Source organism: Arvicanthis niloticus, chromosome 1 (genome assembly GCF_011762505.2).
Source record: "Arvicanthis niloticus isolate mArvNil1 chromosome 1, mArvNil1.pat.X, whole genome shotgun sequence".
Classification (NCBI taxonomy): Eukaryota; Metazoa; Chordata; class Mammalia; order Rodentia; family Muridae; genus Arvicanthis; species Arvicanthis niloticus.
The window spans coordinates 2,799,458-2,811,736 of NC_047658.1; the positions used below are offsets into that span (position 1 = coordinate 2,799,458).

The 12,279-nt window shown below is 51.3% G+C and overlaps 1 protein-coding gene and 1 long non-coding RNA gene across 2 annotated transcripts in view; one reads left to right on the forward strand and one right to left on the reverse strand.

Annotated features, from left to right (window-relative positions):
- On the reverse strand, nucleotides 1-4,585 carry LOC143441326 (uncharacterized). Its single transcript, XR_013108630.1, has 2 exons — nucleotides 3,187-4,585; nucleotides 1-2,514 (listed from the first exon to the last, which is right to left on the reverse strand). It is a non-coding gene; the product is annotated as an uncharacterized LOC143441326 (long non-coding RNA).
- Nucleotides 4,577-12,279, forward strand: part of Ercc1 (ERCC excision repair 1, endonuclease non-catalytic subunit) — a 10,950-nt gene continuing 3,247 nt past the window's right edge. Inside the window, exons 1-5 of the mRNA XM_034484610.2 lie at nucleotides 4,577-4,808; nucleotides 5,184-5,295; nucleotides 7,924-8,139; nucleotides 9,823-9,926; nucleotides 10,412-10,511. Coding sequence (XP_034340501.1) covers nucleotides 4,807-4,808; nucleotides 5,184-5,295; nucleotides 7,924-8,139; nucleotides 9,823-9,926; nucleotides 10,412-10,511 — 534 coding nt within the window. The 5' untranslated portion in view covers nucleotides 4,577-4,806. The remainder of the gene's footprint in view (nucleotides 4,809-5,183; nucleotides 5,296-7,923; nucleotides 8,140-9,822; nucleotides 9,927-10,411; nucleotides 10,512-12,279) is intronic.

Sequence of the window (12,279 nt, forward strand, 5' to 3'; positions counted from 1 at the left end):
TATGGTGGTGCACACCTTTAATCCCAACACTTGGGAAGCAGAGGCAGGCAGATCCCTGTAAGCTCAAGACTAACCTGGGTTACATAATGAGTTTCAGGCTAGCTTGGACTACATAGAGAGACTGTCTCAAATACATACATATACACGTACATGCATACATACGTACATTCATGCATACATACATATGAAAACGAATAAATTCAAGAGACATGTAACAATTCATTACAAATAATAAAGAAATTCACATTAACCTACACTGTACAGTTTACTGAGCCTGCACTCTTCAGAACTCAGTAAGAGCCGGGTGGTGGTGGCCGCGTCGCACGCCTTTAATCCCAGCACTTGGGAGGCAGAGGCAGGCGGATTTCTGAGTTCGAGGCCAGCCTGGTCTACAGAGTGAGTTCCAGGACAGCCAGCTCTACACAGAGAAAACCTGTCTCGAAAAAAACAACAAACAAACAAACAAACAAACAAACAAACAAAAAAGAACTCAGTAAGAAGGTGTCACTGGTTTGGATGTTTTTGACATGATTTAGATCTAACCAAGGGTGTGGTGCTATTTACTTGTTTGGTTCCGTAAACAGTTTCCTGTAGCCGAGGTGGCATGGCCAGTCTATGCAGTGGTGGGGATTGAACCCATGACGTTGTCAACACGAGGCAAGTGCTCTACCAATGGACCTATTCTAAGGCCATTATTGAGTTTGTTAAGACAGAGTCTTCTTGAATAAGCCCAGGTTGGCCTGTAACCTTTCACCCTCAGGCTTCAGCCCCTGGAGGGCTGGCACCTGAGTCCCTGCCTCCACATCCAGTTTAGAATTGCTCAGTCTTTGCAAGCCACCACGGTCCTTGGGTTTCAATGAGCTATCATCCTTCTCTCTCACGTTTATGTCTGTGTCTGGTCTGCTGTGATTCCCTGCAGGCGCCATAAATTCAGCAAAGAAGCACAGTAAAGTCGGCTTAGTGTCTACACGTGATTGTGTCCTTAAGGGGGCGGGGCTGAGGGTTCCTTGGGTTATACGTTGGTAATCACACCTTTCCAGGCTCCCTGAGTCCCCAGTGCTGTGACCCGCATGACCTCAGGACCAGGTGGCCCAGGTGTAGGCGACACAGCGCGGCACTGTCAGCCTGACTGAGCTTCTCCAATCAGCATAGTTGCAGCGCGCCCCTCCTGGGGTTAAACGGAGGCCACACCTGCCCATCGCACCTGCTGCCGGGACAGAGAGCAAGCTGCTGATGGGTCCATGTTTTCTTTTTGCCATCACTTTTCAACCCGTGCTAATCGGCTAAATTGAATCTCTCTTTAGCTGTCTTGTGTTGTCCTGGGCACCGCTCATTTATCCCAGGCCAGTAGGTCAGAGGGATGGCGCACTAAAGTAAGGGTAGAGTTCTCAAGTCTTTGGAGACAGGGATAAGCACTCCAGGCGAAGGGAACATTCCAGGGGGTGGGGGTGGGGTGGGGCAGTACAGAAGACACCTTGTGGAACGATGGCTGTCTGCGGTCGAGGTGTCCGTGCCTTCGTGTCTAAAACATTTCAGTACTCTTCCCAGTGAAAAGCACGCGCGCCTACCTGATCCAATTTCGTTGGTGGAAGTCCTTCCCCTAATCTAACTGCAGTGCCTCATGCTACAGACATCTTTTGCTGTGTATCTATCTATCGACGGACACATTGTCCCAGTGGACACATTGAGGTGCACTAGTAGAAGACGTGTCCGTGAAGGCGCGGGGGTCGGGTCCGGTGTGCTCCACTGTCCCCCCATCCGGGGGCCTCCACTCCGGGCCGCGTGAGTCAGCCCCGGGCGGCTCCCGCGTCATCCAGGCCGCTCTGCTCCACGCTATTTCGGGCTCCGGGCGCTATAAATAGAGGCTCTCACAGCCGAGGCGAGCCAGCCCCCCTCTCTCCTCAGGCCCCCTGTGTCCCCGGCCCGCCGCGATCGCCGTCACCGCGGCTAAGTATAGAGGCGGGTGGGGACGCCGGCCTGGTCACTGCGGTCCCCTACCCTTGCCGCCACAGGCGGAACCTTTGAGGGTCTCCAGCTGTCCAGCTCCTTTTTAGTCCAAGTCCCAAATTCTCCATCTCTTCTGAAGTGCAGAGGGGACCCCTAGTTGATACAGGAAGAAGAAGCACAGGTGGAGAGCTTGACCGGGATGCTGAATGAGGAAAGTGGGATCATTTGAACTCAAAACCCCAACGAGAGGGAGGACCTGGACCTGTATACGCAAGGCTCAATGCAGAAATTGAACACAGAAAGCAACCCAGGGGATGCTGAAGAACTAGGAGGAGGAACTAGGAGGAACTTTTCCCGCCCTTGACTAATGCAAACGACTCAAAGTCACAGCCGTGGGCGGCCGGGTTGCAGTTTGGCTGCGGTAGGGATGCTGGCCTCCTTTCCGCTGGGTCCTGAGCATCCCGCGTGGTCCTTCCCAACCCGTCTGAGAATCCTCTAATAGCGGGACGCAGGCGACCTCTGGCGGTAACGTCGAGAGTTGCAAGTTCAAGCCGGGATTTCTTTGCCCTGTGGGAGAAACTGAGTTAGGAATTTACTTAGTTTAGCATCCCAGACACGTTTTCTGACATTTCAGAGATTCAGAGACACGTGTCCTTGTATTTTATTTTTTAAATGGCATGTAATTCTATTTTTTATGTGTATGTGTGTTTTGTGGACCTGGTACCTGAGCTCTGAAACGGGCGTCAGATGCCCCGGAACTGAGTCACAGAAGGTTATGAATGCTGCAAACCGAGCCCTCATCAAGAGCAGTCAGTGCTCAACTGCGGAGCCATCTCTCCAGCCTCTGGCTCTTTTGTCATGGGAAGCGGGTACTGGGAGGGTCTTCCTACGTATCCCTGGCTGATACGGAATTACTGAATAAATCAGGCTGCCCTTGAACTCACAGAGATCGCTCGCTTCGGCTCTCCAGTGCTGGGGTTGACACCGATACGTCCAGAGGTTTTGGGCGTTTGTTTGTTTGTTTTGTTCAGGTTCTTTGTGGCACAGGCTGGGCTGGAAGTCACTAAGTAGGAGGCAAGCTAGTTTGGAACTTGACCCAGACCTCCTGCCTCAACGTTCTCGAAGCTGGGTTTACATGTGTGCTGGTGGTTGCCACCACTCACTGCTGTCTTACTGTACCCTTTTAACCTCGACAAATAATTCCAGGGAGAGAAACTAAGGCTTACTTTGGGGACTCACCTCTCAAAGGGTCGGTTTCGGCGCCTTGTTCACAGAACACACGGTAATAGCGCGCCCTCTGTAGGCTAGGCTTATGCAGGTGCTCTGATTCGTTGGCAGCTTTTTCCTTCTGAGGATCAAGGTTTTCTTACTATTAAACTTAATTAAAATAATTAATTAATTTTGAGCCAGGGTCTCATTTTGAAGCTCTGGCTGACCTGGAATTCACAGAGACCCTCCTGTCTCTGCCTCCTTAGTGCTGGGATTAAATGTGTGAGCCATTTGCCTGGCTATTAACAATTAATAGTTTTCTTGTGTATCACAGTTCCAAAGGCCTGGGGCCATGGCTCAGTAGTAGAATTCCTGCCTAGAATTCTCAGCGTAGGCATGTGCTTGCACACACACACACACACACACGGACGAACACACCTCACAACTAGGAAAACATTAAAACAAGGACAGAGGAATTACATATTATGACCTTAGGGCATGTCCTCTCTCAATACACGAAGACCAAAAGAAAATGGAGAACACGTTGGTAAATGCATGCAAAAATGGAGAATTTTAAAAGTATGACCCCGAAGGAAAGATTTGCAACCTATGGAAGTGACTAACGTCAACCTTGAAGCATCGCTCCAACAAATGGGCGGTAATAAAAAGAGGCTCGTCTCCTTTTCCTCCCCGTTTTTAATTTTAAAAACTGTTGAATTGAATTGCTCATTTAGAAAAAAATGGGCAAAGGATATGAGCCAAGCTTTAAAAAAGAAATGGGCAAAGGAAATGAGCAAGAACACAAAATATATAAGACCATTAAACTCACAAAACGATGTCCTATTTCCTTAGCGATCACAGAACTACAAGTTGGAACGGGGTGAAACTGTCCTTCCAGGAAGTGAGTAATACTAAGTCATCCATGGGGCCCCAGGTCTCGGAGCACAGGTGTCCCTTCCTTCAGGAAGCCCGTTCTGACACCCCAGCTGGGTCAGGTGCTCCCCCTAACCCGGTCTCAATGTCCTCTGGGCTCGCCCTTCCTGGCCCTGCCCGCTCTGAGCTGTCCTTGTTTGGGTAGCAACACGTCTGACTGTCCCACTGGACTCTCAGCCCTAAAGAAGCCACAGCTGTCAGTAGCATCCCCGCTCGGGATGCAAGTGGGGAATGGCTTAGAATGAGTGAGTCAACGTCAGTGGGCTGAGTCCACCCACACTTACAGGGAGGGCGGCCTCTGAAATCTCGCCTCCCTCCTCCCTCTCCCCCTTCCCCTCCCTCTCTCTCTTCCTTTATCCTTCCCCTCGCCTCCTCCTTTGATCATCACTGAGCCAGGTCTGGAGTCTGAGAAGCGCTCAAGAGGGACTTGGAACAGAACCATTTGAAGTCAAAGTCTCCCAAGTACCAAGATCCACAAGTTCCATCCGCCCCAAACCACAACGGTCCTCCAGGACCATAGAGAGCAGCACGAATAGAGTTCTCCGCGCTACCTCCCCTGGGGAGCAGCGAGACGAGCGGAGGGCCAGAGCGGCAGGAAGTGAGTCTAGTCAGCGGTGTCGCTGGCCGCGCTAGTCGTGCTGTCCGTGCTGGCGGTGCTGGCGTTGTGTCGCCTCTATTCCCCCCCGTGGTATTTTCTTCTGGGCATCGGGAAAGAGCATGTGAGTTTTGACAGTGCTTAAACCCAGAGACAGGGCCGGGAGGGGCAGGGTGGGAGGTGGATGGAGACCTCGGATTGATGATTGGCAGAGGAAGAAGCCAATCATTGCGGAGGCTGAGACTAGGCCGAGACTGGGCGGGGCGAACCCATCCAGGTGTGCCTCTGGAGGCGGGGCCACTGCCCCTGAGCGAGTGAGGTGCGGAATAGTAGACAGGTAGGAGAGCCCGCGGACCAATCCGGAGTGAGAAGGAGGAAAGGGGCGGGTCCATGGGTTGGTCTTCTGGACCGAAGGCTACCTTTTGTGGGGTACCGCTGTGAGCCAGAGTTTCCCTCTGGAATATGGAAATGCGAACGCCGATGTCGCCACGCCTTTCAGGCTCCAGATGGACCCTGGGAAGGACGAGGAAAGTCGGCCACAGCCCTCAGGACCACCAGCCAGGAAGAAGTTTGTTATCCCACTGGAGGAAGACGAGGTGCCTTCTGCAAGAGTAAGGGCGAAGACTTGGAGGCTCTTGGGAGTAAAGGGGACAGTAAGGGATCCCTGGGACTACGGTGTGAGTGTAGGCTTGGGCTGCTTTGGAAAAATTACCTGCCGTGCTTTGCAATCCTCGGGTTGCCCGTTGGTAAAATGGCATGACAGGGTGGTTAAGAGAGAGGCTGGCAGCTAGGCAGTGGCCAGTGATGGCTTTTGTTTGTTAAGTTTGGGTCTTCGATTGGATCACGTATTTCCTGGGCTAGCCTTGGAATTGATATGTAGCTGAGGTTGGCCTCGAACCCAGTTTCTTCCATCTCCACTTCCCAAGTGCTGGGATTACAGCAATGGACCACCCTGTTGGTTTTTGTTTGTTTGTTTTAATTTTACGCTTGTGGATGTTTTGCGTGCGCATATGTCTGTGTGCCACATGCATGTAGACCTGCAGAGGTCAGAAGAAGGCATTGGATCCCCTAGAGCTGGGAAGAGTGTTGAGCCTCCATGTCTGGGCTGGGAATTGAACCCAGATCCTCTTGAAGAGCAGTCAGTGCTCTTAACTGAGAAGCCATCTCTCTAGCCTCTAAAACATTTCTTTATGGTGTGTGTACACATATGGGTGAGTGCCATGAAGCTCCTGTGAAGGTCAGAAGATAACTTGTGGGACTTGGTTTTATCCTTGTACTGTGTAGAGCCTCGGAATTAAACTGAGATCATGAAGCAGGCAAGCAGCTTTATCCACTGAGCCGTCCTGCCTGCTTTGCTTTGCTTTGCTTTGCTTTGCTTTCTTGCTTGCTTTGCAGAGCCTTGCTATGACCCAAAACTTGCAGCAATCCTCCTGCCTCCATCTCTCAAGTGATAGGGCATTACAGATGTGTTTCACCACACTAAACTCAGCTGTGCGTTTTATATGACAAGTATTCTGGATTTTCAAGATGCGAATTTGGATCTGACCTTTGTGTGTTATTATTTTGTTTTGTTTTTACATTTATTTATGTATCGTGGTCGGTGTATACTTGCCAAGGCATTGGTGTGGAGGTCAGTTCTCTCCTCCCACCTGGTAACTTTCAGGCTTCAAGCCCAAGTTGTCAAGCACCACTAACCACTGAACCATCTCCCTGGCCCTGGATCTGACATTTAAGAATTGGAAGCTATCTATCTACCTACCTATCTATCTCTGTTTTTTGAGACACGATTTCTCTGTGTAGCCCTGGCTGTTCTGGAACTCACTCTGTAGCCCAGGCTGGCCTAGAATTCACAGAGATCTATTTCTCTCTGCCTCCCAAGTACTAGGATTAAAGGTGTGTGGCCACCACCAAGGACTAGAAATGGAAGCTTTTACACTTAAGAAAGAGAAATTGGTGTCCTAGAGGGATGGCTCAGCAGTTAAGTGCACTGGCTGCTCTTGCAGAGGCCCCAGGTTCAGTTCCCAGCACCCACATGGCAGCTCATAGTCAGCTGTAACTCCAGTTCTAGGGCATCCAATGCCCTCTTCTGCCTGCCAAGAGCACCAAGAATGTACATGGTGCATGTATATACTTGCAGGTAAAACACTCAATACAAGTAAAATAAGAATCTGAAAACTTTTAAAAGGACATATGGAGGCTGGAGAGATGGCACATTCATTAAGGTGGCTTGGGCAACGTTTTTTTGTTTTGTTTAGTTTTTTGAGATAGGCATTAAAGGTATGAGCCATCAGTGCCTATTACTGAAGTGGTTTGTTTGTTTGTTTGTTTGTTTTTAAGGATTTTCTGCTTTTCTAGGGGAATCCAAATTTGGTTTGTGCTCCCGTGTCAGACAGCTCACAATCAATCACCTTTAAGCCAGGGGTCCGACACCATCTCTTGGCTTCCATGGGCATGTATACCTGCACACATGTGCCACACACACAGGCACACAGACACCTGCTCACATGTGCCACACACACACAGACACAGACATAAATAAAAATAAGTAAATCTTAAGAAAAAAGAAAGAAAAAAATCTGAGTCATGCATGGTGGCAAACACCTAATCCCAGCACTGGAGATGCTGAGGCAGGAAGACTGTCACAAGTTCCAGGCTAGCCTGAGCTACATAGTGAGATTCAAAAACAAAGCACAACAGGCTCCGTGTGGTGGCGCACGCCTTTAATCCCAGCACTTGGGAGGCAGAGGCAGGCAGATTTCTGAGTTTGAGGCCAGCCTGGTCTACAGAGTAAGTTCCGGGACAGCCAGGGCTACACAGAGAAACCCTGTCTGGAAAAACTAACCATCAACAAAAAAATATCTGTACTTCTGACGTCCTTTGAAGGGTCTGACACGAGAAGTAGTAAGAAAATGAGCCGTGGGGAGAACTAACGGAGGGGAAGCCAGTGCGGGCGCTCTGAGGTGAGCAGGCCTGAGGAGCTAAAGCAGAGCAAGGCAGGCGCTGCGGACCCGGGAGGTGTGTGTCCAGAGGCAGGGCCATAGGGATAGCCTAGAGCATCGCCACCTCTGCCACCCGCGATGACGGGCGTGCACCGCTGCGCTTGGCTCACTGAGGGCTCTGTGCATGCTGAGGCACACACTGAACCGACTGAGCCTTGTTCTTAGCCCGGGAAGCATCTGGAAGGAGGGGGAGGATTCCAGTGTTCCTTCCCCACTCCCAATCCGCCCTTCTTTCCACAGGTCAAGCCCTTATTCAGCTCGTCACGGAACCCCACTGCCCCAGCATCCTCAGCTCACACAGCCCCTCAGACGTATGCTGAGTATGCTATCGCCCAGCCTCCAGGAGGGGCAGGGCCCACAGTGCCCACAGGCTCTGAACCTGCGACGGGAGAGAACCCCAGCCAGACCCTGAAAACAGGAGCAAAATCCAATACCATCATCGTGAGCCCGCGGCAGGTGAGACAGGAGATGGGGTGCTGGGGGTTCTGGTGGGAAACCCTGTTCTAGGGATGGGTTGGGAGTGGCGGAAGGAGAGCTGAGGTTCACGTGCTCTGTTTATTCATCCCTTCCTCATGCGTTTATCACTTTTCATTAATTCCTGCATTCATTCAAATATACATCCTTCATTCATTCAGTTAGTCATTCATTTATTCCTTCCAATAGATACTCCACCGTTCATGCATTCGACGGTGCCCCAGCACCCCCTGCTAGGGCTGTCACTCTGGTTAGACAGCTCGGCTCCTGTCCCAGGTCTGTCCATCTCCTCAGAACCTATAGTGAGAATGTCTAGTCACTGAAATGCTGCTATGTAGCCCAGGCTGGACTCAAACTCAGAGACCTCCCTGTATCTGCCTCCGAGTACTGGGATTAAAGACACGTCCACCACCTCCAGCCTCCCACCATGCTTTAAAATGAAGGATTTTGATGCCTGTGGTAGCTTGAAATGAATTACTTTGTGCACTCATTCATCCCTTTTTACGTTCATTCATTCCTTCCTCCACGCATTAACTCTTCCGTTCATTTAATGCCCGCCGTGTCATGGCACGGGAAGGGCACAGCCCGGAGCTTCCACACTGACTTCCACACTCCAGCCCTCTGGGAACGCCAGGCTACAGGGAAGCTTTTGAACTTAGTCTTTTTGGGTTATGGTAGAATAAAAACACAGGCTTGGGTAGATGCCATCCCTAGCTATTGGTGAACCTTGAGCTCCCTTCTGTGGAGGTGGGGGTGGGGCAGACAGTCCCAACCCTGAATTCTTATCATGGGTCCCCTGAGTCTGTTCTGGGCCAAATAGGAGGCACTATGAGTCACCCAGGAGAACACAAGGTGTTCCCTTCCCTCAGGAGTCCCTCAGGCCTTAGGAAGTCCATGCTGGATGCTATCTGTGAGTCAGGAAATTCCAGAAGTCTCAAGAATCTAGGTCAGGGTGCATGTAGCAGAGGGTGCACAAGGCTTCAGGAGAGCCATATCTGGAACTGGGGCCAGAGTCCAGATGCCCATAAGAACCTGAGCCTGGCCTGGTGACTGCTGTGTCCCCAGTGTAGGGACAGTGCGTGCTCTCTGAGCATCCCCTAGATGGATTGGAGCTTGGGCTGCTGACGGTGTTCTCAGGAGAGCAGAAGAGGGGAACTGGAGAGGGGCCTCTGCCTTCTGGGGTACTGGGGAGCCATGGCAGGTGTTAGATGATGCCTCTGATCATTATCTGTAGGGTGGCCTCAGGTAGTGTGATGGTGGCCTCGGCCAGGAGGTGCTGTGGTAGTGGATGAGGAGTGTAGACAAGGTCCAGATTCCACCAGAGAAGCAGGGGAAGGAAAGAGGCAGGATTGGCCTGGGGCACTGATGTGGGACCCTCCCTGGGAGGGGCAAGTGTGGATGTTGCTAAGGTTGCAGTGAGGGCTGGTGGCCAGCAGGATGGATTGATACTAGGACAGAGGCTAAGGTGGCTGGGGGACTATGGCAAAGGCCTGGGGACAGGGAGGGCTGACATTCAGCTTCCAGGCTGAGGAATGTGGGAAGAGGATCTGGAAAAGATCAGGAAGCTGGTGGGACTTAGGACAGGAAGAGGTAGGGGAGGGCCCAGCCTTCACCTTAGTCCAAGGGTCACCCCCATAAGTAACTTCTGCCTTTCTCCCTTGGCAGAGGGGCAACCCTGTGTTGAAATTTGTGCGCAATGTGCCCTGGGAATTCGGTGAGGTGATTCCTGATTATGTGCTGGGCCAGAGCACCTGCGCCCTTTTTCTCAGGTGAGCTCCAGGTGCTTTGAAGGGGGAGGGTCCTGCCCCACTATTTTGGCATTTTGTGTATTGAGTGGGAAAAGTGGGTTCAGTGTTGAGAGCTCTGGGCCTGTGCACGGCTCTGTGTTGAAGAGGTCGTTGTGGCCTACAGTTGCCCAGAACAGGAATAACTGGGGCTGCACCCTGGGTCCGAGGGATGCAAGCTGGGGCCTAGACTTCTGTATCTGAGTCTGAGGGAGAAGGGCTGATCCCCGATTCTAGGGACGAAGCCAAGTGTCCATGCCCATGAATACTACAGCTGGCTGCTCTTCCCTGTCATGACCCTTCCCTAGAAGTCCCTCCCAGTTAGTTGACTTCCCTGGGCCTCTGGCACGGTTGTCACCTTTGCTGTCCTAATGGGTTCCAGCCTCTGGATGCCAGTAAGGTATAAAATGATGTCTGGAGCCTCGGGGGCATCGAGCCCCTCAACTTGTCCCCTTCCCTGTCTCCACCAGTCTCCGCTACCACAACCTCCATCCAGACTACATCCATGAACGGCTGCAGAGCCTGGGGAAGAACTTTGCCCTGCGTGTGCTACTGGTCCAAGTGGATGTGGTAAGCAGGGCCGCCATGCTGGCCGCCTCACCATGCAGTGCAGCATCAAGACGCATTCATGTGCGGCTGACGAGTCCCTTTTAAGACCACGTGGCTTAGGACCGCAGTGCAGAATGGATTCTCACTGAAGCTAAAACTGCCCCAGGTCTCTCAGAAAGCCTATGTGGGCTGGGAGGTGGGAAGGAAAAGTTGTCTAGAGTCAGGTAGGGCGGTGCCTTCCCACCAGCTGATCCCAGCACTCCGGAGGCTCAGGCAAGAGAATGTGAGTTCAGCAGCCTGGACTACAAAGTGAGACTTTGACTCAAAACAAATAGGATTCCTAGCTCAGCAGGAGAGCACCCCTATAATCCCCCAGTGAGAGGCTGGGGCGTGGCTCAGTGGTAGAGCCCCTGCCTAGCATGCACTAGGTTTAGTTCACAGTATTGTAAAAGTAAAAGCTTGTCTCATGCCCCTTTACCTAAATATCTGTTAGACTTTACTCTTCGTTTTTCACCACAGTCTGACATGTCAGATCCACAGTTCCTCCCTGCTTGCCATCCTGGCCACCATCCTTTATTAATTTGTTTGTTTATTTATATATTTGAGATACAGTCTCACAACATAGCCCAGGGAGGCCGAGAACTTAGTGCGTAGCCTAGGCTGGTCTTGACCTCATGGCAACCTCTTGTCCTCACCTCTTGAGTGTTAGCATTAAAGCTTGAGCCAGGGTCTGGAGAGAAGGTTAAGAGCACTGACTGTTCTTCCGGAGGTCCTGAGTTCAAATCCCAGCAACCACATGGTGACTCACAACCATCTGTAATGGGATCCGATGCCCTCTTCTAGTGTGTCTGAAGACAGCTACAGTGTACTCACATACATTAAAAAAAGAAGCAGCAGCTTAAGCCAGTGTGCTCACCTCCCTGCCCTCGGTCTTCACCTCCTTTCAAAACTCCTCTTAGCTCCTTGTGCTCCAGCACGGCCTGTCCTGTCTGTGGTGAGTGAGGACCTACCTGCCTTCAGTATATGACCTCCACCCTTCTATCAGGCTATGGCTAAGCTTCTTTATTTGGTGCTGGTTTTTTTGTTTGTTTGTTTGTTTGTTTGTTTTTTCAAGACAGGGTTTCTCTGTAGTCCTGGCTGTCCTAGAACTTACTCTGTAGACCAGGCTGGCCTCGAACTCAGAAATCCGCCTGCCTCTGCCTCCCAAGTGCTGGGATTAAAGGCGTGCGCCACCACTGCCCGGCTATTTGATACTGTTTTAAAGAACTTAAGAAATGCTTTTTACATGTGGGCAGTGGTGGCGCAGGCCTTTAATCCCAGCACTTGGGAGGCAGAGGCAGGCGGATTTCTGAGTTCGAGGCCAGCCTGGTCTACAGAGTAAGTTCTAGGACAGCCAGGACTACACAGAGAAACCCTGTCTCGAAAAACCAAAAAAAAGAAAAAAGAAAAAAGAAATGCTTTTTACATGTGTGTATGTGTGTGTGCGCTCATGAGCACGTGTGCATATGAGTGAGCACATATACTCAGAAGCCAGAGGGCAACTTTTGGGAGTTGGTTCTACTCCTATGTAGAGTACTCCTATGTCTTGGGGATCGGATCAAGTGCTGTTTTGAAGCCAGGCACCTTCACCTACTAAGAGGAGAGAGGCCTGTGAGGCCCTGCATATCCACTGTGATTTTTTTGGGGGGGGTAGAGGCAGGGCTTGTCACCTGGGCCTGGGGCACCACACCCAGCTTTTTATCCTGGGGACTGAGCTTGGTTCCTTGTGGCTTTATCGACAGTGCTGTCT